General features: G+C 37.5%; 2 protein-coding genes and 1 long non-coding RNA gene across 7 annotated transcripts in view; 2 read left to right on the top strand and 1 right to left on the bottom strand.

Annotated features, from left to right (window-relative positions):
- The window catches only part of LOC127852356 (fanconi-associated nuclease 1-like), an 83,529-nt gene extending 79,221 nt beyond the window's left edge, over positions 1-4,308 (top strand). For all 5 annotated transcript variants that reach the window (XM_052386303.1, XM_052386304.1, XM_052386302.1 and 2 more), the window contains 5 exons: positions 727-923; positions 1,545-1,643; positions 1,992-2,120; positions 2,491-2,596; positions 3,796-4,308. In XM_052386303.1, the coding sequence (XP_052242263.1) occupies positions 727-923; positions 1,545-1,643; positions 1,992-2,120; positions 2,491-2,596; positions 3,796-3,839 (575 nt within the window). In that variant the 3' untranslated portion in view covers positions 3,840-4,308. The remainder of the gene's footprint in view (positions 1-726; positions 924-1,544; positions 1,644-1,991; positions 2,121-2,490; positions 2,597-3,795) is intronic.
- A 4,269-nt stretch (positions 4,309-8,577) lies between these two features.
- LOC127852354 (glutathione S-transferase P 1-like) lies at positions 8,578-16,488 on the bottom strand. Its single transcript, XM_052386299.1, has 7 exons — positions 16,326-16,488; positions 15,862-15,971; positions 14,856-14,943; positions 11,745-11,848; positions 10,172-10,228; positions 9,568-9,609; positions 8,578-9,109 (listed from the first exon to the last, which is right to left on the bottom strand). The coding sequence occupies exons 1-7, from the start codon at positions 16,360-16,362 to the stop codon at positions 8,921-8,923; spliced, it is 627 nt and encodes a 208-aa protein (XP_052242259.1). The 5' UTR covers positions 16,363-16,488; the 3' UTR covers positions 8,578-8,920.
- A 51-nt stretch (positions 16,489-16,539) lies between these two features.
- LOC127852355 (uncharacterized) lies at positions 16,540-22,330 on the top strand. The gene is made up of 3 exons (XR_008036209.1): positions 16,540-16,651; positions 16,852-16,926; positions 20,341-22,330. It is a non-coding gene; the product is annotated as an uncharacterized LOC127852355 (long non-coding RNA).
- Positions 22,331-22,885: the final 555 nt, after the last annotated feature.

Genomic DNA, 22,885 nt, shown 5'->3' with positions numbered 1-22,885 from the left:
TAAACATTTTATTGTTTTGGAAACGTGCATATGCTGAGCTATAGTCCATATAAGAATCAAATTTACCAAATAGTTAAATTTCTTTTTAAAATGTTTTATATAAATTGTATGCGTATGTTAATCAATTTTTGGGGTATTTATTTATTCAGGGCTTTTTTTATTGCTGCTTTTTGGTCATTCACAATGGCAAATGTTTTTTGTTTACCAAATTTATGTCCTTAATTTCCAATTTATTGTTTGACTTTCAAATATTTGGAAATAGATCTGTAAAGGATAGAAATAAGACGTTTGAAATTGTAACATCCCTTACACCAATATTTTCAGTTTTAGTATTTTCTGTTTTAATTGAGTTTTATGGATAATTTTTGAAAAGTTATTAATCAAACTACGATACTTTTTCCCAATTTAAAGTTAATTTGTGCTTAAATTCTTAACTTCACAAGTATAGGTCATAATCTCAAGATGGTGAGAAAAGGCCCTGTTATTGTCAGTTAACATTAGAAAACAACTTTTCAAAGTTGCAAAATGGAATAGTAACTTGGTGTAAGCTGATATGTAAGATGAATGCAGCGATGTCACACCTCCATTGAAAGAATGCTGTGAATAAATAAAGCATTACTGTATCTTTACCCATGGAACGTTTCAAAGTTTGAAGTTTTAACGGTCTCTTGTATGATAGTAGCATTGTTTTTTGTCAGAATATTGGATTGTTGTGTCTGCCTATAGGTCTGCATGCAGAGGGCTCAGTGGTGACTAACCTATTTGTGCTGCTCTTCTGGGACGTGATGTTCACGGATGTGGCAGATGTGTTCCAGGGACCCTACCAGGGGGCTCCACTGGACCTGGCCACTCAGGACTTCTACAGGAACAGGAGTCAGGTTGTGGATGAGCGGCTAGAGTGGATCAAAGGGGCCAGCATCGAGGTGTGTAACCCTGGATAAGTTTAAATGGTGCCTACGTTATGAAGTGATGCAAAAATGTAGCAGTGGTTTTAAATGGTGTGTGCATACCAATGCAGAGGTACCGGATTTGATTCTCACTCTGGAAGTGTTATCCAGATTTCCACAAAATACACAGGAATTTCCCAGAAATGGAAGCTTTTAGATTCTGTTGCCATGTAACTGAAATAAATAGTTTTAAACTAGTGCTGCTAGTAAACAACTACATTGTATCTGCTGGACGACACTGGGTAATTAGTTATGACATCTGAAGTGGTGGTGGTGGTGTTGCTATGGTGGCAGCCCAGGGATTGGGAGGTGAAAAGTTCAACCATAATTCTGGAAATGTTCTCCAAATATTTTTCAAACCTGCAATATACTTGTTTTTTTTTTAAAGGATATAGACTGACTGTCACAGTATACCTTAGTGCTTTTGATGCAATCAAGGTAAAACAAATTGGCGAAAACTTAATGGGATATGCTGCAAAGGCACTAGCCCAATATGAAAATCTGGAGCAATTAAATAAATTTTATTCGAGTATTGATGGTATGTTGCATTATGGTACCACATGCTGATGTGCAGCCCCCTCCCCTTTATTGTTACAGGAGCTGATTGCAGAGGTGGGAAGAGTGTGGACTGAACACAATGGCACTATGGTTGAAGGGATCACGTGGGAGAAGTTCTCTGGCCTAGATACACACCAGGTAGAGTGTGACCTCTACTGATAAACACCATGTATAGTGTAACCTCTAGGGATACAAACCAGTTACAGTGTAATCTCTAAGTATTCACACCTTGTACAGTGTAACCATTAAGAGAATACATCAGGTTAAGTGTAACCTCTAGGGATTTACACCGTGTAGAGTTTAAACTCTAGGGTCACACATCAGGTAGAGTTTATCCTCTATGGAAGCGAACCAGATAGAGCATGACCTCTTTGAAATGATTTTCTTTTAAATATGACCTGTAATCACTTCAAAAATGTGAAGCACGCAGACGAAATCTATTTTAGTGCTAAGCATTTGACTTTGTCTCCACCTGTCTGTTTGCAGCACCTGGTTAGCTGCATGGGTGGCCCTGTGATATCAGGTATCCTGGGACGCTATGTGAGAGACCCACGACACACCCGCAGTGGCTTCCCTGACCTCACACTGTGGAACACAGACACCAGGACCTTCAAGGTATCATTTAGAGGGCAGTAATTGGCAGACTTGACTGGTGTATCTGGCTTGGATTTAAAATCAGCTGTTCCTTTATGGATGGGAAGAACAGTATAGTTTACTACCGGTTTTCTTGTTATGTTTGTGTTTTCTAATACAGTGAGGTTAAAAGTGTTATTAACCAGAGTGTATAGTAGACTTAATTGGTGTTTCTTGTTCATTGTATGTCGAAACATTTTGAATCACCTTATAATTGTTTGTGGGTCAGTGCTTCTATTCACCCACCACTGAATCCTCTAAAAGATTCATGCTTTGGTCATTTATGTACCGGATTTGCATCATTTGATTCATATTTTGCAAACACTCTCCCACCAAACATTGTCGTCCACAGATCTGTGAGGTGAAGGGACCCAATGACCGCCTCTCCACCAAGCAGATCCTCTGGATAGACTTCCTCTTGAAACTTGGGGTGGATGCTGAGGTCTGCTACGTGAAAGGTACTCTGGTGTTGCTAGTAGATTAACGTTTCAACTTTTAAATTTTCGTAATGCAAAGAAAGCTTGAGGCTTATAGAGATTATCTCAAGTTTGTTTCCTGGGAAAAACAAGTTCTTGGTTTCTCCTAAAGATTCCAAGAATTTGAGAACATTTCTTTAGTGGGGAGATAACCCATGACCGAAACTGCGAGAGAAGGAGGCATATTTGATACCAAACTGGGATCATTATACTTGTGTTCATGTAAGCATTTTGATTGATCATTGCTGCTTGCACAACTGTCTTCCCAACCTAATTGTGTGAAGCCATGCATTAATTACTTTGCTATATTTTTGTTTACTGGTGTTGTTTGGACTTGTACAGTGAAATATTACGTATTCTGAAGAAATACTTGTAAACTAGGAACGCAGTTGTTATGTGTGGTTTGAATTGTGTGTGTCCTTTGACTTCTTGTAGAAAATGAAAACACCTCCAATGGATAATGTTCAGTTAAGGAAAATGTGCAACTTGAAAAAAAATCTACTGACAAGCATTGCAATTGTGATCAACATTTTAAAACAAGAAAATAATGGTTAATACCTGTACATGGTACACTAACTGTAGCTCGATTGGTCATTGTCGGCTCAGGTACTACTTTAATGTACCCTGGGTACTCTTAAGTATACTTTTATGTACTCCGGGTACTAACACATAACCGCCAATTTTATATTGTACCGGAGTTATATTCCAGCCCAAAATATGATGTCGTAAAACGCGTTACTGAATACGAAACACAATTTTCTTTGGAAAAAAAAACTTCATCGCCATGCTTTTGTGAGCAGGAGTTTAGATAACATAGAAGCTATTTTACAAAATATTGACAGAAAAATGAACGTAGCTAATTTGAAAAAAAAGCAAGCCGAGAACGACCAATTTATTGTTAGAATGCCCGGGTACATTTCAGTATATTTTCTGTACCCAGGGTACGTTTAAGTATATTAAAGAGTACCCGAGGTATATTTAAGTAGTACCCAAGCAGACAATGACCAATCAAGCCTAACTTTAATGTCTGCAAACATGTTTTGATGGGTCGTCTTTTTGGTTGCTGATGATTAATTCATGTACTTATTTTGTAGATTCTTATTTTGATGAGTTACATGCCATTGTCCAAGTGCAGTTTTGTAAAGTTTGTTATTTTATTGTTATTGTTAATGTACTTGTAGCGGTTGGAGCAAAGCGGCTGAAGCCTGTAACTTCCAAGAAATGAAGTTTTGATGTCTCCATCGTTGTTTTCTACATTAATGTAACATTATATGCTGGAACCACAGGGCATGCCACACTTTCCACATGATGCAAACATATTAGGTGCTTTTGTTAAGTTTTGTCTGTGTTTTTTTACATGTGTTGAACTCTTACAAGTCTCTCCAAGACATGTTTTGATATAGTCGCATTGTACGGGTGATCATGTTGTGAAGCATTTATAACTCTGTTTACTTTTATTTCATTTTCTTTACATACTTTCTTAGCATAGACAGGTTTATTGAAGGCAGATTCTGGCAAATGTATGTATTCTTTATTTGATCGCGATATTATTTGTACTTAGGAATCAACTGTGTTCATAGAAGTTTTATTTGATAAAAAAATTATATTAAATCAGGTTGATAGTTTCTAAGTTTAAATGATACAGTGTAAATTGTATTTGTTTTCATAAACAAATAAATAAATACAAATGTGTTCTTCTGCCTTATGTCATCAAATCATGATGTACATCAGTAAAGCAGTATTACAAAGTGTTGCACTGTTAAGTGTACTTTTGACGACATTTGCGTTTTTCCTTCGTAAACGCTTCTCTCCTAGCGCGTCCTTGTTCCGACTATGATTTATTATTGCTGTCACCACTACATCTTACTGAGAAACTTAGGAAGTGATTAACATATAACATTAAAAAATTGAAAGTCCCTGTCACTTTGCTAACGTTTTGAAGGTCCTTGACACATTGCTGAGAGCCTTCTTACAGCGATAGTTTGCATAAAAAGCTATACAATTTCAAGCTTTGGTTTACTAACGGGCTTTACAGATTAGTTCTATGGAAATTGTATTATAGATATTATATATGATTTGTGCACAAAATTGCATAATATTGCATTAAATATCTGTATTATTTTGTTAAATTATTATCAAAGCATTTTAACAGTATTTGTTTCTGTTAGCAAATTAAGGCCAAATAAGCTTATTAGTCGTACATTAGCGTCGCTTCGACCCTGAAAATGGCTTGAAATCGGGTATATATAGTCCTACGTGTCAATTCCAAAGCGATTTTTATACCTTGAAACACATTTGTGGGAATTACATGTAATATGCAACATATGAAAAAAATATGTTGAATGTATACTCTAAAAATAATAGAAACGTGTTATGCTTTTAAGTGAGATATGCTGACTTTCATCAGGCTAGATTCAATTAAAATTGAAGTTAATTCTGAGCTAATATGTAATGCATCCAATTAGAGTTGCCTTTTCCCTGCTTTGGCAGCAAACATTCTAGCGTTGCGAGTTCAGAAATAAAAACTAAATCTCATTTCGTTTCTTAAGGCATGATGATCAAATAAATCAACAGATATTATATACATGGTGTAAAGAAACAAATTCAAATAATTAAATTCTACATTAGATGTAGTGAACGGCGCAAACTTTAAAGAGGACACCTGTAGTTGTTCGTGGTTATAAAGTGTGACAGCAACTCACTATATGGATACAATTATAATACAAACAAGCAATATCCTGTGGTGATATATAGGCCCCGCAAACGCGCGCAATTTACATCAACACTTGTTCGAACCTTCAACTTTATTCGCCGGTGCTTCTATCAAGATATATGCAACAGTAGCCAAGAATTAAACTGTGGGGATCTCAAACTTCCAAATAGCTAATCATAGTTAGGTTTCAATATACTTTTGCTAAGAAGAGAATTCCTTTTAACGAAACATGCAATAAAAATGGAAGTTGTCGTCCCTGATAAGCCTTCGCGATGAATTTGTAGATTTTCACCGCCCATCCATAGGTACCCGGCGCTATCAACCTCAAGATGCCGTCGGCCGCCGTCAATAGGTACATCAAGAGGCGTCCGTTCTTGTCCAGCAGGTGCACCATGTTGCTGTTATAGTCGCAAACGATCACGGGACCATTCTTGTCGCACGCGATTCCGCGGGGATCAAAGGGCGGCAGGTAAGGCGCGGAGTATGTTACGGTCACAGTCTCTATTGCACCCCTCATACCGCTGAGCGCTTTGGTGTGTTCCGGGACAGGTGCCTATGGTTACGCTGTTGTCGAAGGAGCTTCGTAACTGTAGGTTACGTGCGCCGGTGCCTGGTTTTTTGGACTGTTGTTCAGCTGTAGTTGTCCATCGTGTGTATCTTGTCCATGATGTATTTCGAGGTCGACTCAACGGACCGTCCCGCTCTTTCCGGCTCACAGGAATCTTGAAACTGACTTTATCTTTTCTGATGATAGACGAGTTCTTAGTTCTCAGGTTAGCGCGTGTCGGCGTTTCGACCAGCGTAATATCTTCGTTCTTCCGGAGTGCTTCAGATTGTCGAAAACACAGAGTTCATCGTTGGTATTCACCACCACCCGGATGGGACACGGCCGTATTTTAGCTTCTTTGATTCGTCGCCGTCTTGACCCAGTTTCAAGACATGATTCTCGTGGCTAGGGTCATAGTCGAAGTACGTAGTAGTCTTGTTGACGCAGATAACCAACTTGTTATCGTTGGTCGTCGCTATACCGCGTGAGTACTCGATTTTCAACGTCATCATTCGACGCCGGAAGTTCATAATTCCTAGTTCAAGGCCAAGAGACTGAGTTCTAATGCGCTGCTCGAACCTGCCGAATAGGAACACCTCGGACTTCCAGCCCCCACTACCCAGCACTTATCAACCATCGAATGACAGATGGAGTTGATGGCGTCAGACGTATTCTCCTCGCTGAACGTCGCCACTTCGCTGACATATATGTAGCGGTGCGGGGCCAGGTCGGTGGACATACGCCCGACTAGGTACCGCAGACTCGTGTTCGCTGGTGTCTGAAAGTGGAGGTTATAAAGTGGAGTGAAAAAGTCGCGTATTTGTAATATGTGGCGGAAACAACTGGCGCATGGGTAATATGGGTAGGAAAACACTGGCGAGAGGAGCACATTCCCGGGGGGGGGGGGGGTTTACTTTCCAAATTTTAGGGCAGGGGTGTCCCATTGAGACTTCCGAAATGTGACCCATATTTATACCGGAACTCTGATAAAGTAGACCCATTTTGATTCAAGATTTCAGGCCCATTTGTATACGATACCGCTGTGAAAGTGGACCCATTTTAATACGTATATGAGCCTCGCTGCGGCGCAGTTTTGCCATGAGAACCAGATAATCCATGGGTTTAAACGTTGTGGACTGTTCCCATTAAGTCCCGAAAATGTTGACCAGTCAAAATTGCATCCATCTGAGGTACATGTTCCCGCCACTGTCCCGTCCATTAGCGACACCGTTGCCATAAGTTAATCATGAATCACCGAACGCGGCGATTGCGACTCAAACGCAGCTATGGCCTCCCCAATAGTTATATCAGAGAAAACGAATGGCAGCGATACAGACGGCGTGGCGATGTCCTGCACCACGAAGCTTATCGACCAACCTGCCACTTTACGCACATGCATTATATTGTCCGATCGTCATGAAACTGGGTTAGAAGATTTTTCTTAATAATATCTTGGCCGAGTTTGAAACTGGGTCACGTTGGATAAAGAAACTAAATCACTAGGTAACTATTATATTCACTTCATCATTCGAATCGGAAATTCGTTGAATGCTCTTGTCTGTTACTCCCGAGTACAACAGATAAATAAGATTGGTTTTCTGGAAGTCATTTCTAATATGCTTCCAGTACAGTTCCAATATTACGTGATATTGCAACTTTTAACCTTTATACCATTCAATTAAAGATCCATAAAAAACTTCCGAATACTATGACGCTATTTAAAAACTTGCAACAACCAAAACCGCCATACGAACGTAAATTTCAATAGGAAACCCTTAAACAAGTAATTTGGTGTAAAGAGAAAAGTTAAAGTACAAACATTCTGCAGCGTTAAGCATCTAAAAATCGTTTCACGGATAATCTCGAGTCAGGATGAGATTTATTCGGTTTGCGTTAATTTGCATAATTTTGAGCGCACTTGCCTGAGCTTTCTATAATTTCTACGCGCTATTATAAAGATAACAGGCAAGTTCAAAAACAAAGAACAAACCCATTCTTTCCTTGACACAGTTCCTTTCAGTTATGTATTGCCCCACATTCACTTTCATTTTTGCACGCTCTCTTTTCCTGTTTTTCTTGTTGAATAGCTAAAGCAGGACGTCCTCACTTCATCTCCACTAATTAATAACATAATGATTATTCATGAGATCCACATCATGCTTCCGCCTTCCGACGCTGCCCGAAGCCAATCTCGCGTTAGCTCGTAAATGTTCGGATATCGTCGCGGTAAATTCAAATGGGATATACTGTCCCAGAAAAAATGAAAACGAGCAGTTTGTATCTCGTTAAATCAATGTTACCAGACCAACTCTATGGTTGAAATTCTGGCTATTTATATAAATAAGTAACACTGTTGTTGTTGTTGTTTTTTTGTGTGTTTTTTTTGGGGGGGTAACTTTATTTTACGAAGTATAATATGTACTCGTTGATTTTGATTGTTTATGGATCTTTAATAAATCACACGTGGCATTTGAAATTAAAAACGGTCGGTTAGTAGTTGTGTGTCGATAAACAAAACGCAACTTGAACTTGAAATTTGGAGAGACAGCTTTTGATAAAACGCCCCACTTGGCTGATTCTCTACGTGACTAAACTAAAAGCGGATAAAGTGCAAGTGTTAAGAACTCCGGACATTCAGTGTTCGGGCCATGGACTTTAACTGTTTGTATTGGTGATGTCTCTAAAGTAAACACGATGGGGCCATCAGTTTTTTTGTTTTATTCAGACACAATTCGTTTAATAATATTTACTATATTTACTTAAAGTTATTATGAACTATGATCATGTCAACATTTTGTGTAAGATCTAATATGAATTCCACAACATTTTGCTAACCAGTGGGCGGATTCTAAACTTCGCAGGTGCGCGTGCGTCAACTCGTCTATAGATAGATGGTGATGCCACCAAAGCAACACGACATGGCATTAGTGTGTACTGCTTGCTGTTCGATGTAACGAGGCCGACCATATGTGTGACTAAACTAAAAGCGAATCAAGCGTTTGGGACTCCAGTCTGTTATTTGTCAGAACATGGGCGTCAACTGTGTTTACTGCTTGCCGTTGAAGTTGATAGGTCGCGTCTTGAAGCCCTCGCTCTTCCGGTACGCCTGTATGTGTGGCCGGGCCAGGACGCGGGCGTGGTACGCCGTAAGGGATGGGAACTGGGCCAGGCAGCCCGGGGACAGCACCTCGTGGATATCCAGCAGGTCACACATGTTGTAGTCCGCGAACGAGATCTGAAATATGCGGCAGAAAATCAAATCTTCCGTTACCAAACAGTCTCAGCGCATTTCCATTAATATCCCTTTCATATGGCGCTATCCAATGGAGTGTGTGTAATGGTTGAATTTAAATTTAACTTTTTTTCAACGTTAAAAGCACTGACCATCTGGAATCAGAACTCAACATTAATTTATTGAACTATGGGTCGTAGTTTTTGCAATTAAGACTAAAAAACTTTTTTCAAAGCATTATATCAGGAATCATAGAGAAAAAGTGTTGTAAAATGGCTCCGAACCGTAAGACTGCGTCGTGAAGTAAAATCCCCTGTAATACCCACCCTTGTATATCCTGGGCTATGTACGATTAATGCAAGTGTAAACGACATGTTTAAACTTTTGTTTCTTTAATTTTAACAAATTTATGCCCACATACTCATCCTGAGGAAGTTAAGTAACATGACGTCGATCCATACCCTTTCGCCGATGTATTCATTTCCCCATGACATCAGAAATTTCTGAAAACAAAACGAAGAAGATGACTAAACATGTATTGTCAATACCTGGCAATTTAAAAAAGCTGTGTGGACGTGTGGATGCAATGATTGCCATTAAAATAAATAAAATAAAAAATTAGTTTAAAAAATCGTTTTAGTGAGAAATAAGAATACTGCCTTTCAACAATATGCAAATAATAATATCACAACGTGAAGCAGTATGCCCTGTGTTTTTTGCTTTAACAATAAGGCATGCACTTCTTTTTAATGTTAAGCGTCAGCGCAATTTAACGACGTCTTCACACCTGGAAGGAGAAACAAAACGATACACTATTCGAGATAATTGAACAAACTGAATTAAACAAAGGTTTAATATGCAAAAGTTGTACAAATATTATGAGCCTCATTATGAGAAAATTAGTCTTAATACATATGCGTAAAGTGTCGTCCCAGAATAGCCTGTGCAGTCCGTATTGGCTAATCAGGGACAGTACTTCCGCCTAAACTGGAGTTTAGTTTAGAAGAGACTTCAATTTGAACAAAAAGCCCATACAAGCGGACAGTGTACTCTTTGATTACTTACTTCGACCGGGGCGAACTTGGTAGGAATAGATTTAATGTACTCGTCTTTGCCGTTGTCCTAGGGAAGAATATGCATGTAAATATATACATATATATATACTATGTAGTGTTAATTATCATTCCCGTTGTACAGACAACATGATGGTCGGAAATGCATAACAAAAAATAATTGACATCTCAAACAAAATTTGATGGGAATTATTTTAGATATTATACAGTAGCGTTAAATTGTGTAACTGAAATACAATTCAATTTAAATAAATTAACATTTTCCAAAAAAAATTGTCGTGGAAAATGATGTATGTTTTTTATACAAATCAGCAAAAAACAGTGCTAACTAAATACACTTGGCAAAAATATGAGCCTCGCTCTGTGAAGAGGGTTTAATGCATGTCGTCGCAGATTAGCCTGTGTAGTAGACACGGGCTAATAAAAGACGACTCTCTCCGCTTTAATGATATATTTTGTTTGAAGAAAGTCTCTTTTAAGCAAAATTCCAGTTTACGCGGAAGGTATCGTCCCTGATTAGCCTGTGTAGACTGCACAGACTAATTTGGGACGACACTTTAAGCACATGCATTTAGCCCCATTTTCACCGAGCGAGACTCAATTATGTGTTCGTCTATGAACAATCATCAATCGAATCATGTAAATAATAAAGCGTTTGTTAAGTTTTTCGTCGTTATTTGGCAAAGTATGTGTAATAAATAGCGTTAAAATACTTTTCAAGGGGCCTTTTCACAGACTTTGGCATGTATTGAAGTTTGTCATTAAATGCTTTATATTGATAAATGTAAACATTGGATCTAAAGAGCTCCAGTCAAAAAAAAATACAAGAATTAAACAAGAATTAAACAATTAAAGAAAGAAAAAAAAGTAACCCTCAACTGGGTTCGAACCACTGATCCCTGAAGTAAAAGTCTATCGCTTAGACCACTCGGCCATCCGAGCTCATACAATGAGTGATGTATTCTATACTTTATATAAGCAATCCTCGTAGTATCCTAAAATATAACGAAAACAACAGAACTCTCCAAATTATGCAATCGTTTCGCGTTGCAACGATTTTATAATTTTCAGGTTTTTAAATCGTAAAAAAGATGCATATAATGGATATTTTAGAGCATGGTTAATGTTGAGTATTACTGTTTCCGCACAGATATCATAACAACAGAGACAATTTGCGAATCTGAAACATTTGTTTTTTAAATTTTGTCAATTTACCAAAACGTGAAAAGGCCCCTTTAAACTTCACAATACTGAATGGTCGAGTAGTAGCTATATGGGGTTTGCGTTCAATAGTCTTGGGCACTTATCCTGGTAAGAGCTTCGAAGTTTTTGTTTGTTTGTATATTTTATTTATCTTAGACTGTTTCAAATATTACAATTTTGTAAGTAAGCACATTTAAGGACATTTTTTGCCGAAATTTGAATATTTTTAATACGTCCCTTTATCTTTCTGTTATCAGTCGTCCAACTTTAAGTCAACGCCATAGTAGAGTAGTTTGTATTAAATAAACGTTTGATGAAAAAATTCACATTGCTGTGAATGTATTAACATCCCATATACGTACATAGTTGTGGTAGATCATGCGGCTGTACTCTGACCGGATGTCCTCTACGTGGTCGGTCAGCATGTCCATCCGGTACTGCTCCAGGGGTCCGTCACCGTATAGATCTGAAACAGGGGACAGCGTACAGAAACATTCGTAGTTACAGTGACATATACGTTTGAAACAGAGGACAGCGTACAGAAACATTCGTAATTAAAGTGACGTATAGGTTTGAAACAGAGGACAGAGTACATAAACATTCGTAGTTACAGTGACATATAGGTCTGAAACAGGGGACCAGCGTACATAAACATTCGTAGTTTCATTGACATATAGGTCTGAAACAGGGGACCAGCGTACATAAACATTCGTAGTTTCATTGACATATAGGTCTGAAACAGGGGACAAGCGTACATAAACTTTCGTAGTACCAGTGATATATAGGTCTGAAACAGGGGACATAGTACATAAACATTCGAAGTTACAGTGACATAAAGGTCTGAAACAGGGGACAGATTACAGAAACATTTGTAGTTACAGTCACATATAGGTCTGAAACAGGGGACAGAGTACATAAACATTCGTAGTTACAGTGATATATAGGTCTGAAACAGGGGACCAGCGTTCATAAACATTCGCAGTTACAGTGACATATAGGTCTGAAACAGGGGACCAGCGTACATAAACATTCGTAGTTACAGTGACATATAGGTCTGAAACAGGGGACCAGCGTACAGAAACATTCGTAGTTACAGTGATATATAGGTCTGAAACAGGGACAGCGTACAGAAACATTCGTAGTTACAGTGACATATAGGTCTACAACAGGGGCCAGAGTCAGAAACATCGTAGTTACAGTGACATATAAGTCTGAAATAGGGGACCAGCGTACATAAACATTCGTTGTGTCACGTTATGGTAGGAATTTGTAGGTGGACTATTTTGGGATTACTTTATGTATGAAATATTGAAAATTTTATCGATGGGTAGTAAACATGACAGTCACAAAAGTGCAGTCACAAAATAAACAGAGTATAAGATCAAATATCGTATATAGATAGGTTGTGTGTTTAACAACGCTCTTATCTAATAATGGCTTCGACGCTGTTAACATAAAGGATTTAGGCGGTGGTGTTTGTTTGCCTTAGTTACACACGATATTTGTACAGAAACAATACTATTCGATGCATGTAAAAGCTTGAACGCTCTGTTCCCGAATGTAACCCAACCAACCAGAACTAAGCACGTATAGAACACTGACCAATGGAATTCATATCTGAGTTTCACGGGGCAAATTTTGTAGGAAAATAATCAGTTAGCATTTAGATCTAGAGGTGAACAGTTGGACAAAGACACAATCATGTAGCAATCACAACGTATTTGTATAATTGAAAATATTAGTTATGTCAGACTTTAAATTGGACTAGAAACTGATATATGGTATTGTTGAATATTTTTATCCCACATTATGCAGATAAATTGACATTAATAGAGAGGGACGGACTTGCCCCATGCGCAACACGGGAAAATGGTAGTTAATGCAAATCTCGTCATCATGGCAATACGCGCATGACGAGATATTGAATGATAGGCTACACACCAGTAATTTAAGAGTAATGTACATTGCTAGTAACTATGTGTCGTCCATGAACTATGAACGATTACGTGACAGTAGTTACAGTGACATATAAGTCTGAAACAGGGGACCAGCGTTCATAATCATTCGTAGTTACAGTGACATATAGGTCTACAGCAGGGGCCAGAGTACAGAAACATTCGTAGACACAGTGACACAAAGGTCTGAAACATTAGCCAGCATACAGAAACACTCGTAGTAACAGTGACATATAGGTTTGCATAAGGGGCCGTTGTAAAGATTCATTTGTAGTTACAGTTACATACATGATTTTTTCCAGTCTTGACAATTGACTCACCAACAATGCGAAAAAAAAGCTATACTAATTTTTGGATGTTTTTGTACGACTACATACTTGGAATATTTCCAAAACGTTATACAAACGAATGATCTTGCATCAAGATTTACATACCTACGTATTTTTTACATTTATTTATTTATCTAGAATCGCGTTGACTTTTTGTCGGCAACTAAATACAACTTTAATATATTGTTTATACTAAAACATAGAACCTTTGTTACAATGTTAAATGAGTAGATAGGTAGATTCAAAATCATGTAGGAAACGACTGTCATAAAACAACTCAAACTCCAGCCGCATAAAATTCGGCGATTGCCTGCAACCGATTTTTAGATAAAAAAATGTACGCAAGAAAGTAAAATAACGAGACCCGCGAATCTTATGAGCTCGAGATTAAAACGTCCTGGAGCCAAAACACACAACTTGGTCTACAACTACATCAGTGTTAAATCTCACAGTTAGACTCAGTTTAAGCAGGGGGCGTGCGTATACGGGAGCTGACTGAGTGAGGTTAGATGGTACTGGCTTACAAAATGTCGTTTTCGTGATTTTCGCCAAGGAGTAGCGTGTGTTTTCAACCGGTAAACCACTTGATATTTATTCTTTTTTTTAAATGAATACGCCCTTTCGGCTATACGGTGTTTGAGTTCCCTCATTTTTTGCAAAATATGTAAAACATTGTTATAGAAGGCATACTCTATATCCGCGTCATGAATTTTCATGAATATTCAAGATCGTGAATGGATAATCATTAATTGAAATACATAATAACGGTTTTAAAACGGGTTTTATCGATAATGTTATTCTTATGCGTGTTACAATATCAATGTTTTAATTAGTCGCTGTTGTTTTATGAGCGATTCATTTGTTTAGTGATTGGTGTAAGATTTTGCTGTCAAAGGTCTTGGGTTCGAGTCCCGATGTTTGCAACATTGGTAATCCATTTTCTTTATTATAATTGCTTGAGAGTAGCCTATTCCTTATATTATTCTTTCGTTAAAATCTACATGTAGCTCATGACATATTCCACGAAATCTGTCTACTTGTTCCTTTATTATTATTTTTTAACTTTTAACATGCTTGTAAAATATGATTTCAAACATATATTGGTAAAATATTCTGGATAGAAAGTAAAACTAAGCTACACATTTTTGCAATTACGAGAACAAAAGTACCCCCAACAATAGCTGCGTACCGTACTTCCGGCCCAGGTATCTCAGTATGGCGTTCGACTGCACTAGCTCCTGGTCCCCGTGCTTCACCATCGGGGCCTGGCCGAACGGCTGAAATAACACGAAAAACAGGGAATTAGTATAACGGCTGAAATAACACGAGAAACAGAGAACCAGCGTAATGGCTGCACTAGCACAATAAACAGGGAACCAGTGTGAGCATCAACCGGAAATCATGCTGGAGAAAACAAAACGATGTGATATATGATTACCAAAAAATTTCATCTCGTATAATTTACTTTTAAAGATGGCATATACATGCAGACAGGCCAACTACATAATATACATGCAAAACATGGACTGCACGTAGCAGCTGTATACTTGGTTATAAAACACGTGTGTGAATTCAACGATGTACTTGAACACATGGCCACTCTAACGTAGCTGTACTTTGTTCACTTCCAATGAAATCCAAGACTTTCTTTTATCAACCCGAACCGATCCGAGAACTGTCATTAAACCACCCAGAGCCTGTCCCTTAATAACACTAAGGTTGTCCTTAATTCACGAGCCTTCCATTAGCAACATTGAGATTTACATTAATCACTCTGAAGTGGTATGTGACCGACTTCAAGCATGTCCGTTATCATATCCGAAACTGTCCATTAATAACTCCTAATTGTCCCTTAATTACTACGAGACTTCACTCATCAACTCCGAGATTTGCCCCTACTAAGTCCGAGCCTTCCCCTTTAAAAAATCAAAGACTTTGCCTTACCATCTTGTGTTTCCTATGACTGACCCTAACCAACTCAATGGCTGCCCCTTACAAACTTAAATACTGCCCCTTACCAACAGAAGGACTGACCCTTACCACGTCAAGTACTGCCCCTTACCAACTCGAGGACTTCCCCTTACCAACTCGGAGCCTTCCCCTTTACAAACTCAAAGACTGTCCCTTGCCATATTGTGTTCTGTCCCTTACCATCTTGTGTTCTGTCCCTTACCATCTCGTGTTCTGTCCCTTACCATCTTGTGTTTCCACTGCTGCTGCCACACCTCCACAGAGGGCGCCACGTTGATCTCCTCGTACGACGCGCCAACGTCTGCCCACAACATCCGGATAGCCTCGCCGCGACCTACATGTAAACAAAGACATAATCCGGATAGCCTCGCCGCGACCTACATGTACACCAGTATTAAACAATGACAGCATCCGGATAGCCTCGCCGCAACCTGCGTGAGGACCAGTATTAAACAAAGACTTCAGAACTCCAAATCGTTGTTTATTAACCAAAAAGATGGTCAGCTACATTATTATTTTTTAATTAAAATGATAATTTTATTGTGATGCTATCAAAATCGAGACCGCTTCTTCTGTTTGCTTTTCTATGTTGATAGTCCTAGTTTGTTCGACGTTGTTTGTATACATGTAACTATCAGCGAGTATAATGTTAGAATAATTTATTAATTGAACATCCTTCACAACTCACCTCGAACTGGGAAATAATAAAAAGTGTATTCCGTCATTTCACAGGCACCCTTGAATGGTATGTGATTCACTACATGCAAATCAATCAACTGTATGCAATGGTTCAAGCGTCCTGGACTACTGTAGAAGTCAGATTGTAGAACACTGGGTCTGATAACGGGGTGGCCTTATTGATAACATACCCCATGTCAATCTGCACGGAGCAGTGACTTCCCCTCAGAGAAATGATAAGTTCACACGTGCATTTTGTTTGTTTGAATTTTGTTTGGCGTAATCAGCAGTATTTTAGTCATATCACAGCGATGAGAACATACAGACATTTATGTTGTAAGTAACCCTTTCACTAACTGACAACATCCTTAATTTTATCACAGTGTATTTAATAAACGTATTGAAAGCAACGAGAGTATTGTGATTGCGTTTATTGCAAATAAGCAGGTAAACGCATACTAACTTTTAGAAATGTCATGATTAAATTATATATATAATATATATATATATATATATGTTATTTTTTATTGCTGAAGTACACGCTGGTCATTCAGATACTTCGATATAGCGATGGCACTTCGATAACAGAGAAAAAAAGCTGCGCGCGAGAGGTGAGTTCTTCATTTTGCTTGCATTTATGTTCTGTTCATTTGGGGTTTTCAGCCACGGAACATCGTGTGATAGATAGATGGAATAGCACTTCGTATTGCGAATTTTTTAAATAAAAGGACAGTGTAATAGGCAAACATCAAATGTATATGTGAATTATGCTAATATTCTATATGTTATAAAGCAGTTTATTATTTAGACCGTTAGGAATTATAGTTTTTAATTTATGTATCCAAAATGTTTCTTTACATAAACGGTCTAGATTGTTTTCAACAACATCAAAAGGTACAAAAGAGAAATCAGATAAATGCAATCATTTTGAGTAGATCCAAAATGTGTAGCAACATGTAAAATATTATTTATTTAACCGTTTTTTATATTAAATCTATGGCTATTCATTCTGTGGGATACATTTTGATTAGTTTGCCCGACATATTGTTTACAGCAATTTTTACATGTTATTAGATATATAACATTACGTGAAGTACAATCAACATCATAGCGTAAATCATAGGGTAAACCAGAAACACTACTCTTGAAATTTGAACATATGTTAATATTATTGCAGTGTGTGCATCTTCGTCGGTTACATTTACCAGATAAATGTATTTGAGTATTTTTATAAGACACTGAACATTTCACAAGACTATTACTTAAATTCTTAGGTCGTTTATAGAATAAACAAGAAATATCTTTAAAAAAGATATACGGCGTAAATAGTTTAATGAATGAGATCAAGGATAGCGAATGTCTTTTTCTGTGCAGTTCTTAGCTGCATCACACGCAGTACGGGATGTTACGGGGAGTTTTCGCGGCTTATTTTACATTATAACATATTGCTGGTCATAAACCTATAGATACAAAACAGAAAACCAAAAGAAGAATGGAAGTGAAATTTAAACATATGAGTCAACCGGCCACACGAGAACAAACCTGTTTTAGTGGTCTGTCGGGCATTGCTATTTGATTAGATTATTAACAGTATCGAGAATCATCGTGCTCATGCTTAAAGTGATATTATGGGCATTTTGCACTGTTGAATTGAGCTGAAAAGAATTAACAGGTCAAAATAGTTAGTTAAAATGTGGTTACTGATGAATTATCTGCAACTCACCTTGCTACCAGTTGTTTATAAAAATATATTTTATATTCGATATTCTTACGTGACCCACCCAGTCCTGTAAGCCGAAATGATCCGTAAAACAATATTGTGTCTTTGTGTCGTATGAACAAATCTGCACTAAAACTAAATTTAGGTTCAACTCGTAAACGCATGATCAGTTGTCAAACGAAAGTACGGTTAATATTCAAATGCATTATTTTTCTCTTTCTGGTATATTGTTTTAGTATGTTGATGCTGCATTAATTACTATAAGTGTATATGAAGTAGAAACATCAAAAATAATCAACGGTTGCGATAGACACCTATAAACTGTTACATGCTCATAATATCACTTTAGTACATTAGGCAATATGGTGGAATAATTATGGTTAAATTTATTAAAAATAATATTTATCATTGTATTGTTGAAAACACATTAAGAATCTATTATTGACATACCATAATTATATTGCTGAATATCTTCTTTTAACATATTTCTGGTCTAAAGAAAATTCCAGGTAACCTAGTTCACGGATAGCGTCTTTATTATATAACGATTATTTAACTGACCGCGAACTCCGGTGATGCCTGTATATAAACTATGAATGTCCGCGACTTGACCCGAAACCTCGCGGGTTGAAATGCAATTCTTTAAAGTGAGGCCTCGCTTCCACTGCTCTTTATACTTTTACATGTTAACATGTTGACAGGAATATGGAAGTGAGTACTAAATATGAGAACATAGCCTTTTAAGTATAAACGCTTTTGCGCTGGTAATACTCTGAAAATAAAAGGTGTACGCACAAACTGTATTGATGTCGAGAATTGAGTGTAAAACTGTTCTATCTATTAAGCCTTTTCATTAGAGATAAAATTGTTTCATACAGTAAAACAGTGGTACAAAGACGCGGATATGTTTCCAATGTTCTGGTGGTATACTCAAATCAGCCAATGGAATAAATTAAGTGTATTCATTCGTACCTAGCCGCGGGAAATTTTATTTGAATTTTATTGGACACTTACAAAGGTCAAGTCAGGGTGAAAAGCTGGCTTATGCAGCTTACGCCGAAAAAATGAATAATTAATAAACAAAAGTAACATGTTGTACTGATTATTTTATTGTATTGCGATGAAAGAAATTCGCGAAAAAACGGTGGCTTTCGTGGAGCAAAAACGAGAAAATCAACATGTACAAATTTAAACACACACACACACACACAGAAATAAATCAAGAACTTGTTAACAATTTGAATTAATAGATAGATAAGTCTTTTTTTATTTAACACACGTTACATTTTAAGTTTACTAACGTATTTGAGGAAATTCACATGCTGATGCCACATTTTTGGGCGACTTCTTTAACCGATCATCTCAGCGACAATGGCACTCCTGTGACCGATTACCGGACACTTTTCAACAGATATATAACACACTCGACCAGAAATGAAAAAAAATGCGGTGGAATACTGTTATAGTCAGCATGCAATAAATGACAATGTCTGCACTGACTTTAATTTTAAAACGAATCACCGAAAAGTTTCCTTCTTTTTATAACCCCGTTGTACAATGAATATGGTTTTCGTTTTTTATGGCATATTCAATTAAGATACAACATCTTCGGAATTGAAATCTGACCAATTTAGCGTAAATTTTAAATTTATTTATCTTTTAAATTTATTTATCTTATATCGATTGTAACGTTGGAGCTTATATACACTCCTCTCGATATCTGCTTCCTTGGTACTACACCGGTACCCTTGCCGAATCGTGGGCAAATTCCGGTATCCCCCCTCCCGCTGCTATCTAGGCTTAAACTCGGTACCAGAGGCCGACGTTCTACTACTGGATTCTGTTATCGAAGTATCCGCATGGCCAGCGTGTCGAATAGAAAAACGAATAACATCAGTGGTTACATTTCACGTGTGTTTTAATTAAGTTATGCATACATTACCCTTGTGTCGCGATTGCCTATGCAAACTGATTCGTGCTTTAACACGGTTAGTAAGAATAGTTATTATATAAATAAACGCATTTCAACAAGAAGATAAAACTCATACATCAGAGAGCCACATTTTCGGGAATCAAAGTGTCTACAACATCATGCGTACCACTTATTAAAACAGGACCTATCTATTGGTGATTGCTTATAGATTTTGTGAAAGACTTATAGTTTTTGTTTATATATTTTGTGCTGGAATAATTTTGATTCCTTATAAATCAAATGCAGGACTTATGGTAAATGCGTATAGATTAAATGCATGACTTATTGTGATTCCTTATAGATTAAATGAAGGATTATTGTGATTGTTTATAGTTTAAAGGAAGGACCACGTGCGCCGAATGGAGGATGGACGCCTACCAAAGGACGTCATGTACGGCCAGCTCGCAACTGGCACTCGACCCGTGGGTCGGCCAGTCCTGAGGTACAAGGGTGACTGCAAGGGGGACTTCAAAGACTGCGGCGTCGCAACAGACACCTGGGAGACTTTGGCCGAGAATCACATGGCTTGGAGACAGTCAATACATAAAGGAATCGAGGCAGCCGACGCAAGCAGTTCTGAGCTTGCAACTCGAAAGAGAAGCATGCGGAAAGCCCGCGCCGCAATTCCCCGACTGCAAGCCTTGTTGCGTGCATATTGTACAACACGGACTGCCATTCCCGCATTGGCCTGCTTAGCCACAGCAGGCGTTGCTCCCAGAAGTGACAAACAGAGCGCATCAGCATAGTCTCCCGAGACTCAGCTCTGTCAACTCAACTAAGTGCATGCGTTTGTTACTGATGTGTGTCGTGGACTTCTTTCATTTTGAAAGAGTGCATCTGCAGTATCTGTGAAAATCTAGCAACTAAAATCTATGCATGCGTTTTGTACCACAATATCCTATATTTTAATGTGTTGACTCAATGAAATGTTTGTGTTAATAATTTAAATATATTGTATTTTCAGTAAGGGTTTATTTTCAGTTATAAATTACAGGTGATTGAATGACTTTCTTGTCATTTTTTAAAATCAACGGTCAATAAAAAGAAAAATAGTTAAACGATTACACTCATTAAATAGACGAACCGTCAGTAAGTTCATTTGATTTCTGGAAACTGTCATTAGTTTACATGTACAATCACAACAACCGCTTGACATTCAAATCGTTTATACAATGTATTTTATTAGAGGAAGAGGGGTGGAGAGCAGATATAATCTAATAAAGTTATGTGGCAGGGCCGGCAACGGAAACCGCGATCTTCAGATTTTTAGTCCACCGCTTTCCCATCTGAACAAGCCGGTGACGAAAGGAAGGTACCCAAGAATAAGATTTATTATGTGTGTTATTTCTTTATTTGATAACCGACAGCATATATGCAGTAAATTCCCTAAAATTATGCATTTTAGTAAAGTATTCATGTTCCATCTTTTGAGGCACATGTTTTTATACTACACATTTTATATAGATGAAATTGTTAGGAACATATTAATACAACAGCACCACTTTTTCTGCAATACACGCCTTCAGTTGGCTTCGAGCTCCCCTTCTTCAATGATGATGTTACTACTCGACAAAGGGATTTAATATCAACAGTTCGCAACCGAATAGCCGTACATTATTGGCGTCGCACTGAAGTGCGGCGACTCGTATGTAATACGTTTGTTTTTCGCTTATGGGAGGAGAAGTTGTTTTACGGATCAATGTATATATTTTTGCTGTCAGAATATCTTGCATAGTGGTGATTTTTTGTGTAAATTAGTGTAAATAAGTACTGCATTTGTGCCTATTACATTTACTACAACATTTATTGCCAATAATGCAAAGCTAATTCTTTTAATTAATAACTGATCACATGGACTGGGCAATAATAAAAGATCACAAGGACTTGGCAAATACGCGAACCGTTGAAACTTTCTGGTTTTGTATAAAAACAAAACATAATCAAAATATACTTATTTTGTGGTTTTTCTAACAATAGCGCAGACTTTTGCTGTTCGAGTTTTGGTTAACGCGTATTTTCTTCAATTTTACAAGACGACAGCCATAACACGGTTTATTGCTTTATTGATAACCGTTACACTACAGTCACTTATTAATATCTTAGTTAGAAGGTGATTTTTCAAGCGGTTCCGTAGTGTAGTGGTTATACGCTCGCTTCACATGTGAGAGGCCCAAGGTTCGAGCCCCAGTAGAATCAAATTATTTTATTTGTGTTCTATGTTAACTTTTTGTTTTGATGTAGACATTTTAGTTTAAATAAATATGCTGTTTTATTGTAACCATTTTTTGTTTTTATTATGCCCATGAAATATATGTGTGAGAGGGTGGGGGGTTCGTAAACACATTAAAACTTAAACAGTGTCTTCACATCAATGAGTACTCAACCCCTATCGTAAATGAGCAACGTAAGAATAAGTTCAGAATCATCTCCCCTTGAAGTTGAGAAAAATATGAAATTACGCTTACAAAATGAAGCAGATGTTTTAAAACCTACACAGTCCTGTTCCATTAATGAAAACTGCAGACGGATGCCAGTAAACAAAAGGAAACCAATGTAAATAAAATGAACTATGAAATATTTGGGGGTTACAACACAAAATCATAGATAATGGTTATTTGGGGGTTATAACACAACATCATAGATAATGGTTATTTGGGGGTTATAACACAAAATCATAGATAATGGTTATACCAGTATCTTTTTCTATTTTGTTTAAAATAATCGGCCAATATATTAATATTTACAGTAGAAAAAAAATCGTTCCATGTAACTTCATTGAGTGCCTTTTACACTGAAATTCCCGACGCCCTTTGATGCTTTGCATCAATACTTATCTTGTGTACATTTAATTCATTCGGTTTGAACATCTGACAGTGTG

Source organism: Dreissena polymorpha, chromosome 12 (genome assembly GCF_020536995.1).
Source record: "Dreissena polymorpha isolate Duluth1 chromosome 12, UMN_Dpol_1.0, whole genome shotgun sequence".
In the NCBI taxonomy this organism is placed as follows: domain Eukaryota; kingdom Metazoa; phylum Mollusca; class Bivalvia; order Myida; family Dreissenidae; genus Dreissena; species Dreissena polymorpha.
The sequence above is the reverse complement of the archived record's forward strand: the minus strand, read 5'-3'. Positions and strand labels throughout refer to the sequence as shown.